At 43.3% G+C, this 12886-nt stretch overlaps 1 protein-coding gene across 3 annotated transcripts; it reads right to left on the bottom strand.

Moving 5' to 3' along the window:
• Window positions 1–2: 2 nt before the first annotated feature.
• Window positions 3–12501, bottom strand: LOC127444714 (sterile alpha motif domain-containing protein 1-like). 3 transcript variants are annotated; one of them, XM_051704265.1, is made up of 7 exons: window positions 12074–12501; window positions 9056–9338; window positions 4660–4742; window positions 4351–4411; window positions 2662–2776; window positions 2194–2314; window positions 3–530 (listed from the first exon to the last, which is right to left on the bottom strand). In XM_051704265.1, the coding sequence occupies exons 1-7, from the start codon at window positions 12437–12439 to the stop codon at window positions 381–383; spliced, it is 1179 nt and encodes a 392-aa protein (XP_051560225.1). In that variant the 5' UTR covers window positions 12440–12501; the 3' UTR covers window positions 3–380. The 3 variants fall into 3 exon arrangements, with proteins under 3 accessions (XP_051560225.1, XP_051560224.1, XP_051560223.1); XM_051704264.1 differs by having other exon boundaries at window positions 2662–2752; window positions 11396–12501; XM_051704263.1 differs by having other exon boundaries at window positions 11396–12501.
• Window positions 12502–12886: the final 385 nt, after the last annotated feature.

Consider the following 12886-nt stretch of genomic DNA (forward strand, 5'->3'; position numbering starts at 1 on the left):
GCCCATGCCTAAATCCGCTACTGCTGTGAGTTATTTTGAGCTGAAACTTGACAGACACATTCTGGGGACACCTGAGGTAAAAAGGGGCATAATATGTCCCCTTTAAATGCACAGAACCAAAAGTCTTTCCAAAAAAAGAAAAAAAAGAAGGGTGCAGTGGGAACAACTCCTATGCTCCTGTTTTCCCATTTAGTTCTGTTAATTTCAGTCATGTTTTTCATGTCAATATTCTTAATCCCAATATCCATGGGAGTTCTCACTGCGTGTGAGAACTCTGGAATGTTTTTTCTTTGAAGAAAGAGCAAAATCCTCAACATTAGCTAATATTGTTTGGTTTATGTACATACGAGTTCATTTGTAATAGCAAACATGTGCCTGTATCAGCAGAATGATTCATCGTCTTGGAAGTGGGTCCTCTGCAACATCTTCACGTGACGTTCATAGATCTTTAGGGCGGGACCCAGCCTGATTGACAGGCCTGTTAGCACATCATTCCTCTGCATTAGGAGGAGGGACTTCCCGTCGATTTCCTGTCAGGAACAACGTTTTAGAAGGCCTATTCACACAAGTCTGAATTTTCAGCAAGATTATACAATAAAACAATGTGTCTTTATGAACCCCTTCAAAGAGAGAACATTTGTACTGAAATCATCAATAGGTTTTTATTATGAGAGTTTTTGGATTTTTTTTATTTAGGTGCTGAAAATAACACCTACAGATGACAAGTTTTACGATCATGTTTTTGGAACCAGCATTCAGATAGATGTCAAACTATTATTATACTATTATTGGAACTACTGTCATATAACAACAGGCTGCTATTGTTATTGTCATTACAGTATGACATATTCTACAGTACGTTTACACTATTACTTCATTGTTCCATTAAAAGAGAGTGACAACATCAGATACATTTAAGTGATGGGCAAGTAATTGTAATTAATTTTTCTCTGTGCTGATTGTAGGAGGAAATCTGTGGAATTCTACACAATCAATAAAAAAATGGTAATGGTGTAAAAAAATTATTATTATTATTTTTTAGTTTTTTGCCTTTTTCTCCCAATTTGGAATGCCCAATTCCCAATGCGCTTTTAAGTCCTCGTGGTGGTGTAGTGACTCGCCTCAGTCCGGGTGGTGGAGGATGAATCCCAGTTGCCTCCATGTCTGAGACCATCAACCCGCACATCTTATCACGTGGCTTGTTGAGCGCATTGCCACGGAGACGTGGAGGCTTCACGCCATCCACTGTGGCATCTGCGCTCAACTCACCACGCGCCCCACCGAGAACGAACCACATTATAGCGACCACGAGGAGGTTACCCCATGTGACTCTACCCTCCCTAGCAACCGGGCCGATTTTGTTGCTTAGGAGACCTGGCTGGAGTCACTCAGCACGCCCTGGGATTCGAACTAGCGAACTCCAGGGGTGGTAGCCATAAAATTAAGAAAATCATTTTAAAAGGGGGGTCTGGGTAGCTCAGCGAGTAAAGACACTGACTATCACCCCTGGAGTTGCGAGTTCGAATCCAGGGTGTGCTGAGTGACTCCAGCCAGGTCTCCTAAGCAACCAAATTGGCCCGGTTGCTAGGGAGGGTAGAGTCACATGGGGTAACCTCCTCGTGGTCACCATAATGTGGTTCGTTCACGCGTGGTGAGTTGTGTGTGGATGCCGTGGAGAATAGCGTGAAGCCTCCACACGTGCTATGTCTCCGCGGTAACGCGCTCAACAAGCCACATGATAAGATGCGTGGACTGATGGTCTCAGACGTGGAGGCAACTGAGATTCGTCCTCCACCACCCGGATTGAGGCGAGTCACTACGCCACCACGAGGACTTGGAGTGCATTGGGAATTGGGCATTCCAAATTGGGGAGAAAAGGGGAGAGAAATTTTTATGGTAATCAACATTATGCCACAAATGCTGTCGACTGAGCTTAACTTGTATTGAACCTGGAATATTCCTTCAACCTTAAAGTGCTCTCTTATTGCTCTCAAATTAAAATACATGTGTTTGGGGACGTTGGTCTTCAAACACATTAGTTCAAAAGCTCAATATCACCGATTCAGATTTGAACTCTTTCACTCCATCAATGTCCTGAGGTGCCTAATATAGAGTAACAGTATCCTTCTGTCTTTAAGTCCAGTAACCTCTTAAGTCCTCAAGTCGGCTATATGATGTACTTTAGATGTGTACCTGTGTCCTGAAGGCGTGGGCTTGCTCCGGGAATCCAGCTGTGGTGAAATAGCTGGCCACATCTGCTACAGTCCAGTCAGCCGGGTTCAAACCATTTGACTCCAACTTCACAAAACCACCTCTGAAACGGCACAGAACACTGAATGAATACGATCCATCTCTGTTTTCTACAAAGAAAACTCAAAGTCTGCAAGTCTGTCACTTATTATGTCAGTTCATTGCAAATGCATGTTGAAAAATCAGAATATCACTACTCATCAAATACAACCTGCTAGCTTCCTCTCACAATCAAACAATCAGTTTGCTTGTTTTTCATTTCTTTTACTGCGATTCACTCTTGCTGATCCTGTTGGATAGTCAGTTGGTGTTTTACAGAGATTTATACCCTTTTTTGTCCCCCAAACAAAGCCCTTTCTCTCTGCTCTACCCTCTTTCTCACTCACTCTTTGTTGTTTGTATTGTACTCACATTCCTTCATTCATCCCTCGTTCCTCGGCTGCTCCTGGAGAGGCAGAGGGAGTCAGCAGACATGACGACACTTCCATCTTACAGCCTGAACCTGATGAAAATACAACACACACAACTATATATACACAAACACACACAGAATAAGTCTATACACTATTATATAAAAACACAGAAATAACACAAGATACTGTATAAAATATAAAAGCTATCTTGAAAGATACACACAGCTATATAAAAACAAGAACACAGAATAACACAGCAAAATGAACATAAAGAACACAACACACATCAGTATTAAAGAATCACACAGAGTACCGCAACACACACAGTTATATATACTGTACATAACTAGCATGAACTAGCACAACTGTACACTTTTCCACACATAAATCCTCTTGAACACAAAAAAATATACAGCAGTTATATACACACACACACACACACACACACACACACACACACGAGTACATATAATACTTATATTAGTGTTAGCTTCCCAAGTTACAAGCTACTCAAATTAAACTACAGTACTCTTTTAAAAAGTAGTTAGCTAAACTAGTTACTAATGCAAAGTAGCGGGGGGCCTGGGTAGCTCAGCGAGTAAAGACGATGACTATCACCCCTGGAGTCGCAAGTTCGAATCCAGGGCGTGCTGAGTGACTCCAGCCAGGTCTCCTAAGCAACCAAATTGGCCCGGTTGCTAGGGAGGGTAGAGTCACATGGGGTAACCTCCTCGTGGTCGCTATAATGTGGTTCTCGCTCTTGGTGGGGCGCGTGGCGTGTGAAGCCTCCATACGCGCTGTCTCCGTGGATTGACGGTTTCAGACACGGAGGCAACTGAGATTCGTCCTCCGCCACCTGGATTGAGGCGAGTCACTACGCCACCATGAGGACTTAGAGTGCACTGGGAATTGGGCATTCCAAATTGGGGAGAAAAAGGGGAGAAAAAGGGGAGACCCCCCCCCCCCCCAAAAAGAACAAAAACGAATACAAAGTAGCTCACTACATTGACAGATTGGAGAATAAAATAGTTTTAAATATAAAACAGTTCAATTGAACTTATACATTTATACTAAATACAAACTAATAAAACTAGAAAACACTATTTTATATAAATGAGTCGAAATACTGTGATAAACAGCAGAAATTAACTCTAATTGCTTTCGAAAAAGAAGGCAAAATCCCTATAAGGCTGCACGGGGCTCAAGTGAATCATTTATGTGAACTAGTTCATTTACACAACGCGTCTGAACGAACCGACTCACTAAAATTAATTGGATTTCCCAAAGCTAAATATAAGTGGATCACTTACTGTAACCGGTTTATTTACATTAACTGTCCAAAAGAACTGATTCACTTGATTCACCATATTTTGGATTCCCCAGCGCTGCATAAAATAGAAATCGAACCGTTTGGGTTGGCGTGTTTGGTTCCTCCCTATGCTCCATTGCTCACGCACAATACAATGTAACAAATGTAACTTTTTGTGATGCTGCAGCGCTACTCATTGGAAAATGTAGCTCGTTACTGGAAAAGCTACGCTTCTGAAAAATGTAGTTACTGTAAGTTAGAAGAGTCACTAGTTTTAGTTACTCCCCAACACACTGAGTTATAAATACACACATGATCACATGCCATTTTAAGTTATTACTTATTGTATTAAGAATACAATATGTGATAAGAACTTACAGTTTCTTATAGGAATTGACAGTGGAGCCTTTACAGTGTCTGACGTCACAATTACATTATCCTAAATGGAAAAAAAGAGAGAAATAACAGAAAAGAGAAATAGAGACAGAGAGAGAAAGACAGATGTAGTCAGTCAATACTCAAAAAGATATAAAAACCAAGGTACTACAACAGTTAAAAAGAAATGACAGACAATACATTGAAATGATTTTTAAGGTGAAGTGTGTAAATTATGTGGCACCAAACGGATCTGCATCAAAAAATACTCACTTCACCTTAAAAAATAAACTTTCTACTGCCTGTCGTTACCTCTGTGCTAGGATGTAGCTGATCAGGTGTAACTGCACTGTTCTCAAAACCAGCATCCTCAGACTCTACAGACACTGTCTGCTCTGAAAGAGACAGATAAAGAGAGAGAGGGGTTTTAATGCCATCATTTCTGGTTATGACATGCAATAATTGTTTTTCCCCCATTACATTTCTGGGATGTAGGCAATTGCCACACATCCAGAGTCTGTATTTTAACACGCACGCACGCACACATGTTGGTGCAGCTATCATCATGAGGACTCTCCATAGACATAATGATTTTTATACTGTATGAACTATAGATTCTGTCCCCTAACCCTAACCCTATCCCTAAACCTAACCCTCACAAAAAACTTTCTGCATTTTTACATTTTCAATAAAACATTGTTTAGTATGATTTTTAAGCAATTTAAATTATGGGGACACTAGAAACGTCCTCATAAACCACATTTATAGCATAATACCCTTGTAATTACCAGTTTGTAACCGAAAAAAAAAAGTCCTCGTAAACCACTTAAACCTGCACACACACACCCACGCACTCTCTCTCACACACACACACACACGCTCACACACACACTCGCTTGCTCACACACACACACTCACTCGCTCACACACACACACACTCACTCGCTCACACACACACACACACTCACTCGATCACTCACTCGCTCACACACACACACACACACTCGCTCACATACACACTTACTCGTTCACACACACACTCACTCGCTCACACACACACTCACTCGTTCACACACACACACTCACTCGCTTACACACACACACACACACACACACACACTCACTCGCTCACACACACACTCACTCGCTCACACACACACACTCACTCACTCGCTCACACACACTCACTCGCTCACACACACTCACTCGCTCACACACACTCACTCGCTCACACACACACACACACTCACTCACTCACTAACACACACACTCACTCACTAACACACACACTCACTCACTCAGACACACACACACACTCACTCACTCACTCGCTCACATACACACTTACTTGTTCACACACACTCACTCGCCTGCTCACACACTCACTCGCTCACATACACACTTACTCGTTCACACACACACACACACTCACTCACTCGCTCACACACACACTCACTCGCTCACACACCCACACTCACTCGCCCGCTCACACACACACACACACACACTCACTCACTAACACACACACTCACTCACTAACACACACACTCACTCACTCACTCACACACTCACTCACTCACTCACACACTCACTCAGACACTCACTCAGACACACACACACACTCACTCACTCACACACACACACTCACTCACTCACTCACTCTCACAAACACTCACTCTCACACACACACACTCACTCACTAACTCACGCGCATACACTCACGCACACACTCACGCACACACACACTCACGCGCACACTCACGCGCACACTCACGCACACACTCACGCACACACTCACGCACACACTCATGCACACATGCACGCTCTCACGCACGCAAGCACTCACACACAAAGTTTCCTACCAGAGCACAACAGTCAGTTTCCGGAAGCAAAAGTCAATTCATTTTCTCCATTGCCGAATTTATTGTTTTATGATAACTTATAAAACTTGTTTTATAATAACTTATTGTGAATGATGTAACCAAATAAAAAAAATGATGGAAATGAATAAAACTGTTGATTTTATTGTTGATTATATGTTTGGAAAGAAGATATTTTAAGTTTACTGCAAAATATTCCGATATATTCAAACAGGATATGTAGTTTGAGAGTGTAGAGAGCGACTCGTTTGCATCATTCACAGTGCGTCATGGGAGTGGGCGGTCGCTGCAGAGCTCTTTTGGAGGAATTTGTTTGCCACTGTTCTCTGATTTGTGGAACTCTCTCTGCTTGACCATGGGTAATGTAGTTGTTCATCAGGAATTCTGCTATCAAACACGATTTTTAAACAATGAAGTTTAAATAACACAGACTGATGGCTTCGATGGAAGCATATACCATCGATGAACAACGTCAGAGCTCACAGCAGGTCTGTCTTTAGAGGTTTATATATTATCAGATAACACTTTACAATAAGGCTCCATTTGTTAACATTAGTAAATGCATTAGGCATCATGAACAAACAATAAACAATATATTTGTTGCATCATTTATAAATTTTTGTTAATGTTAGTTCGTAAAAATACAGCTGTTCATTGTTAGTTCATGTTAGTTCACAGTGCATTAACTAAATGTTAACTAATACAACTAACACTCTCTTACGGCGAAATCGTCAGGATTCGTACGACTTTTCTCAATTTGGCTAATTCGTATGATATCGTGCGACTGCACTCGTTTGAATTTGTACGACTTTCACTACAGCCAATGACGTCACAGGACATCGTTTCCAAATAATACGCAACAATTACTTGTTTCTGTCACACACTACAGCTTCCTATCATGTTTACTGATTGGTTAAGTTTAGATAAGGAGTTTGGGTTAGGACATAATATTAATAAGTTTGTCCTTAAAGCCTCGTGCGCGGAACTCGCGCTTACATCCGCATTAGACATCCGGGAATTTGCACGATGAAGTCGAACGAGTTTATGCAAACAACAATGTGCGAGACCATACGAAGTAGCCAACTCGTAAACTTTTCATGAGATCGGATTGAATAAAAAAATATAACATTTTTGGAATGCCCAATGCGCTCTAAGTCCTCGTGGTGGCGTAGTGACTCGCCTCAATCTGGGTGGCGGAGGACAAATCTCAGTTGCCAAGACCGTATATCCGTGCATTTTATCACGTGGCTTGCTGAGTGCGTTACCACGGAGACCTAGTGCGTGTGGAGGCTTCATGCTATTCTCCGCGGCATCCATGTACAACTCACCATGCGCCCCACCGAGAGCGAGAACCACATTATAGCGACCACGAGGAGGTTAACCCAATGTGACTCTACCCACCCTAGCAACCGGGCCAATTGGTTGCTTAGTAAACCTGACTGGATTCACTCAGCACGCCCTGGATTCAAACTTGCGACTCCAGGTGTGATAGTCAGCGTCTTTACTCGCTGAACTACCCAGGCCCCTTGAATACAACTTTTGATTTTAAAAATGAATTAGTAAATGTTGAAATTAACATGAACTAAGATTAATTAATGCTTAATAAGCACTGTTAATTGTTAGTTCATGTTAACTAATGTTAACAAATGGAACCTTATTGTAAAGTTTTACCAATAATCGTTGAAAATCAATTTGTTTATGGAAAAAATTCATGGGATTTTTACTTCCGGAACAAGACTGTTGCGCTCTATTGCTGCAAAAGCTTAGCAGCGACCGCCCACATGACGCACTGAATGACGCAAACTACTCAGTCTCCCTTTGCTCTCAAACTATTTATATATTTGTATATATATATATGAATATTTTGCAATACAATTTAAATATATTCTTTCTATACTTATAACAGACAATTTTAAATCATCAGTTGCATATTTTTTCATTGTTTAAAAAATATATATATATATTAAAATACGACATTTGCAATGCTTCATGGGATTGTAGTTCATTATGAAAGACGTTAAGTACAGTCTTGTTTCTTTGACTTTTTGTCCGATTTTCAAATACTTTTTGCTTCAAATCAAAGTTTGTAATGTTGCGATTCGCCTCGGAGCTGGCTGGGTTGGTTCATGGCTTTGAAATCTTTTATGAAGGATTTTATGAAATCTCTTTGGAAAAAATGAATGAGACTAATACTTTCTGTAATGAGACGGCTGAAAAAGTGGGTGGACCCTGTTACACCCTATAACAGTGGTTTCAGTTCAACACTAACAGTGAATATGAGCATAAGTAAAGAGATCTTATCAAACCGTAGATGGCAGATGATACAGACTTTTTCAATATTAACCGTTAGAGTCCTAAGTATCATTTACTTTTATGGATTATTACGAAGATAAAAACAAAGATGTTGTGACATATTATCATAGGCCAAATGTAATAACAGTATGGAAATGTGAAATAGGATAATTACTGTATGTGCAATAACAAAAAGTCCGATTTGACACTGCCATTGTGTCTCTGACCTGAAGGTCTTCAATACATTCACACTTGCTGTTTTCTACTACAGTGGATTTTTGATACATCTACATTAGCACATGCTATTCTTTTCATTCGTACTTATTCCCTGCATGATTTTTAAAGCCTCTTGTTTTAAGTGAGTTCTCATCTGGAGATTGTGAAATTTTAAGGATATCCTATGGTTAAAATGAACGATAGTTCTGCTGGAAATCAATCAAAGCAGTTCTAAGACAGATCAAATAGTTGAATCTTCAGAATCTGCTGAACGGAACGGGAACTGCTTTTATCATGAAACAGCCAAACACGGCAAGTACCTTCACTTCCACCCACATCGACTTCCTGCTGTACGGCGCACTGGTTTGATGACTCCAGTGGCGAAGTTATCTGGGGTTTCCCCTCAGACGTCATTAGAAAACTGTTGCCATTATCAGCCTCAACTTCCATGTCAGTTGAGATGGGGTCCGTGCACGCTTCGACACCTGTGGGACCCTCATCAGTAATGGTCTTGGGAACATCCTCAGCTGTGCTCACTGCATTTTTCTTCGTTCCATCCTCCTCACCCTCTGTCTCTATTCGTTCTTCCTCCTTCACCTCTTCCTACAAACAGGAACGGAGTCACACATGGCAATCCATTTCAAAAGGCTCTTATAGGAATATTCTGGGTTCAATACAAGTTCAGCTCACTCAACAGAATTTGAAATCATTTCTTTTTGGCTCCACTCATTTCCATGGTAAGTGCCTCACTGTAACCTCGATCTTTGCTGTTTTAAAGAAAACGAGGGGCCCACTGAAATATTTTTCGTAGTATTCAACAGCAATTTTCAGTCAGTTGAGCTTAACTCATATTGAATGCAGAATATTCCTTGAAACCAATATTGACCCAGACGGAATCTGCAGACGCACATTCTGCGCTGATTTTTAGGGAAAATTTGCAGTAGGAATTTAAACAAAATGTATTAAATGGACCTGAGAGTACTACACTCTTATTGGTAGCTAAAAGCATCACGAAATTAGCCAAAATATGTCATCAACAAACGATCAAGGTATGGGCGATGCGTAGAACTTTTATGAATGACAGATGTCGCAATTCGGCGGAAATTTTTGGCAGTCCTGCGCGCGGGCGATTCCGTTTGGTCCTGCTTTAACCAACACAAGTCATTATAAAACATTACTGCTTTGGTTTTAGAGTGATTTTAAAAGTATATTTATGATCAGAATAGTGTCAGCCGTGACAGAGGTTAAACTTCTTCACATTAAGGCTGGAAATGTACGGAAAACAAAACTATTGAAACTTGACGCCCCCCACGCAGCTGGAAAGAGTGCGCTGTTGCTATTCGCGCCTTTTAAAACGACCGTTATTTCCACGTGCCCTTGTGCGCGATCTCCACCGTCTGTCTGCAGGGTTTTATCGCCGATCAGCGCCCGGTAGAGCATGCACTGTGTTCTTAACCAAGCCAACATGTGATAAAACGAATTGCGGGTGTTGTTTTTTTTTAACCCCCTCACCAAACAACAAATCTGAAACTGCCCGAACGTCAGCTACAGATTTTCTTGCCAGAGATTTCCATTAGATAACGAGTTGGCGATGCACCAAGTAACTCAGTGGGGTTCGTAATCAATTTGGCGGTGGTCAGTGAGTGGGACAGTGCTTGAGAGATCCAATCAGCACAACACGAAACACAATGAACGCACATCGCTCAAACTGAGCCGCATGGAATGGAACTAAGAGGCATATAAGCTGCAAGTCATGCAGCGAATTTCCGCCATCGCAACTGCTTTTACCTCGTTTGACCGAAGTATTGCACTGAGCGACAGCTCGCCCGAGAGCTGCACGATTTCTCTCTCTCCACACCAAGGGCGTAGCCAGAAGAATACTTTTGGGTGGGCCTCAATAAAAATGGATGGACCAAATTTTCCTTAATAACAGAAAGGCGGCACATTCAAACAGTTCTATCATGCTTTCAGAAATCAGAGTTTATGCATATATTTTTTTTTTTTTTAAATCAAAGAATAATCTGAAATATTCTGGGTGGGCCTGGGTCTAATTTAGGTGGGCCCAGGCCCATCCCACCCCACCCTGGGCTACGCCACTGCTCCACACACAGAAGCAGCCGCGGCCTGCCCCCCTCCTCCCCTTCACATTTTCCGCGCGTCTAAAGTACAGACGCCGTCTAGTGAAAAATATCCAGCATAACTTTAGCACAAAAAAATAATCATTGGTCCTGCCCGTTAATTCCAGTAACAATAATTTCGTATGGACCACGTAGACATAAACCTATTAATCATGAACAATGTCCGCGTCTACATCTCGACGTGCGCGCTTGTGTGCACTGAGTGTCTAGTACAGCAAGGGAACAAGAGAAGCGACGATGTCTCGCACGCACGCACGCTCGGGTCCGCACCTTTTGTGCTGAGACGCTGAAGTGAAACAGCGCACGCAGACGGTCTCAGAACAAGCGCAAAACCCAGAAACGCATCCTGTTCAAATGTTTGCATGTTCTGGCGCACACTTGTGCATGAGAAAAGAGCGGAAATCAGATGGTGCGGGGCTGTTTTGTCCTGCGCTTCTTTTCTTTCGCTTCTTCTCAACGCACGATCATTTATTCATACGAGGACGGGGTGTAACGCCGGACGTGTCGGAAATATTAAGTTACCTTTTTCGCGAGATGTCCGTCCTGCAGTGCGCTCTTCAGGAGCCGCGCGGACGGCTTGGCCGCCCCCATCCCCCTCGCGGGAAGAGTGATGTGGCCGAGGCGGCTCCTGCGCAGGCGACCCATCTCAATCTCGCGCTCCAGCACCACTTTGACGCGATTGCGGGTCAGCTTTTCCCCGGGCATCCCGCTTTGCGTGCCTAGGTAACCGAGGATCTCTTTCAGCGCCAGTGGTGCGTGGCCCCGTCGGAGACTCTCGGACAGACTTCGGACCGCAACAACCAGCCGGTCGCCTAAATCAGCGCTGGTCTCCGAGGAGCGCGTCCCAGACCCCTTGGGTTTGGGGGACGCGGGGAGCTTGTTTCTCGGAGGCGGACTGTTGACGCTCGAGCAAGTTTTCTGTTCCTGGTCATCACTGCCCTCCTCGTGGCCGACACCGAGCGTGTTTTCTCCGTCGGGCCGTTTGCACGCACTTGAAGCATCGCCGCGGAGTGCGGAGCCGCTTCCTCCCGCCCGAGCGATTAATCTGTCGTCTTTCGATGCACTTGCTTTGACGCTCCCGACAGAGCTGCCCGTTGCGCCACAACTAAAACGGTTTCCGCTAGGTTGCGGTAAATCCTTTTCTCCCCTTTCAAGAGTGGAAAGCGAGGTTTGGGGCAGGTGGTCAGGGCACGGACTCACCCCTCTGTCCTCCGGATGCCTATCCTCGCATTCTCCGTGGTCCGTGAAACTGTGCGCGCTGTCGCCGTTGGCGTGTTTGGTTGGTTCGCGCACCGACTCGCCACTGCCGCTGTTTTGCTCCATTCTCTTACGGCATTTTCTTTGCACTTTTGCGGCATTCCGGTAAGAAATGGAGCCTTTGTAGCTAACTTTGAGCACAGTTTGCTCCTCGATCAGTTTTTCTAGTTCAGCCCTGGTTTGGTCCGGGTCTGAGCCGTGTCTCCTTCGCACCATTCGGCAGATCCTCTCCAGGTCCGGTCGGGCTTTTCTCGAGCGCAGGGAGTCGATGGTTTCTAGGATCCATTGTCGGTATTTCGGCTCCGACATGTTGCGGTAAGCGTTCCGTTGGCTTTGGCCGAGCGCCTCTCTCTCTCGTCTCCGGCTGGGAATGAAGCGGAAGCCTCGCTCTACGCCTGCGTTTACCCTCTATGTGCGCTTAAGGTGGACTAGTCGCGGAGAGAACCCTCCGCTGCGCTGATGCATTGGGGCTATTTAAGGTGGTATTGCGGAGTTACATTTTGCGCACCTTCTCAACGGGCTTTTGTTCACGCTCGCGCTGCAGTCCATTACAACAAATGCAATATACTTGTAATATGTGATGTCTATGTTAGTTTACATTTAACTGAAATGAATATCTGATCACACAATGATAAGAAATGTAAACTAAAAATGGTATTAATGTCCTAAATATTGTATAGGTGCATTATATATAGACTGTGGTTGACAAAATAACAAAAACATATGAATGGGGTTCATTTAATTGCTCAATTACAC

Source organism: Myxocyprinus asiaticus, chromosome 8, assembly GCF_019703515.2.
Source record: "Myxocyprinus asiaticus isolate MX2 ecotype Aquarium Trade chromosome 8, UBuf_Myxa_2, whole genome shotgun sequence".
In the NCBI taxonomy this organism is placed as follows: domain Eukaryota; kingdom Metazoa; phylum Chordata; class Actinopteri; order Cypriniformes; family Catostomidae; genus Myxocyprinus; species Myxocyprinus asiaticus.

Coding starts and splice junctions, on each gene's coding strand:
- LOC127444714 (XM_051704263.1), bottom strand. CDS start 12,439: ATGTCGGAGCCGAAATACCGACAATGGATCCTAGAAACCATCGACTCC. Junction 2,315..2,661: donor CGAGGGATGAATGAAGGAAT/GTGAGTACAATA, acceptor GTGCCGTTTCAG/AGGTGGTTTTGTGAAGTTGG. Junction 531..2,193: donor CCCACGCCTTCAGGACACAG/GTACACATCTAA, acceptor TGTTCCTGACAG/GAAATCGACGGGAAGTCCCT.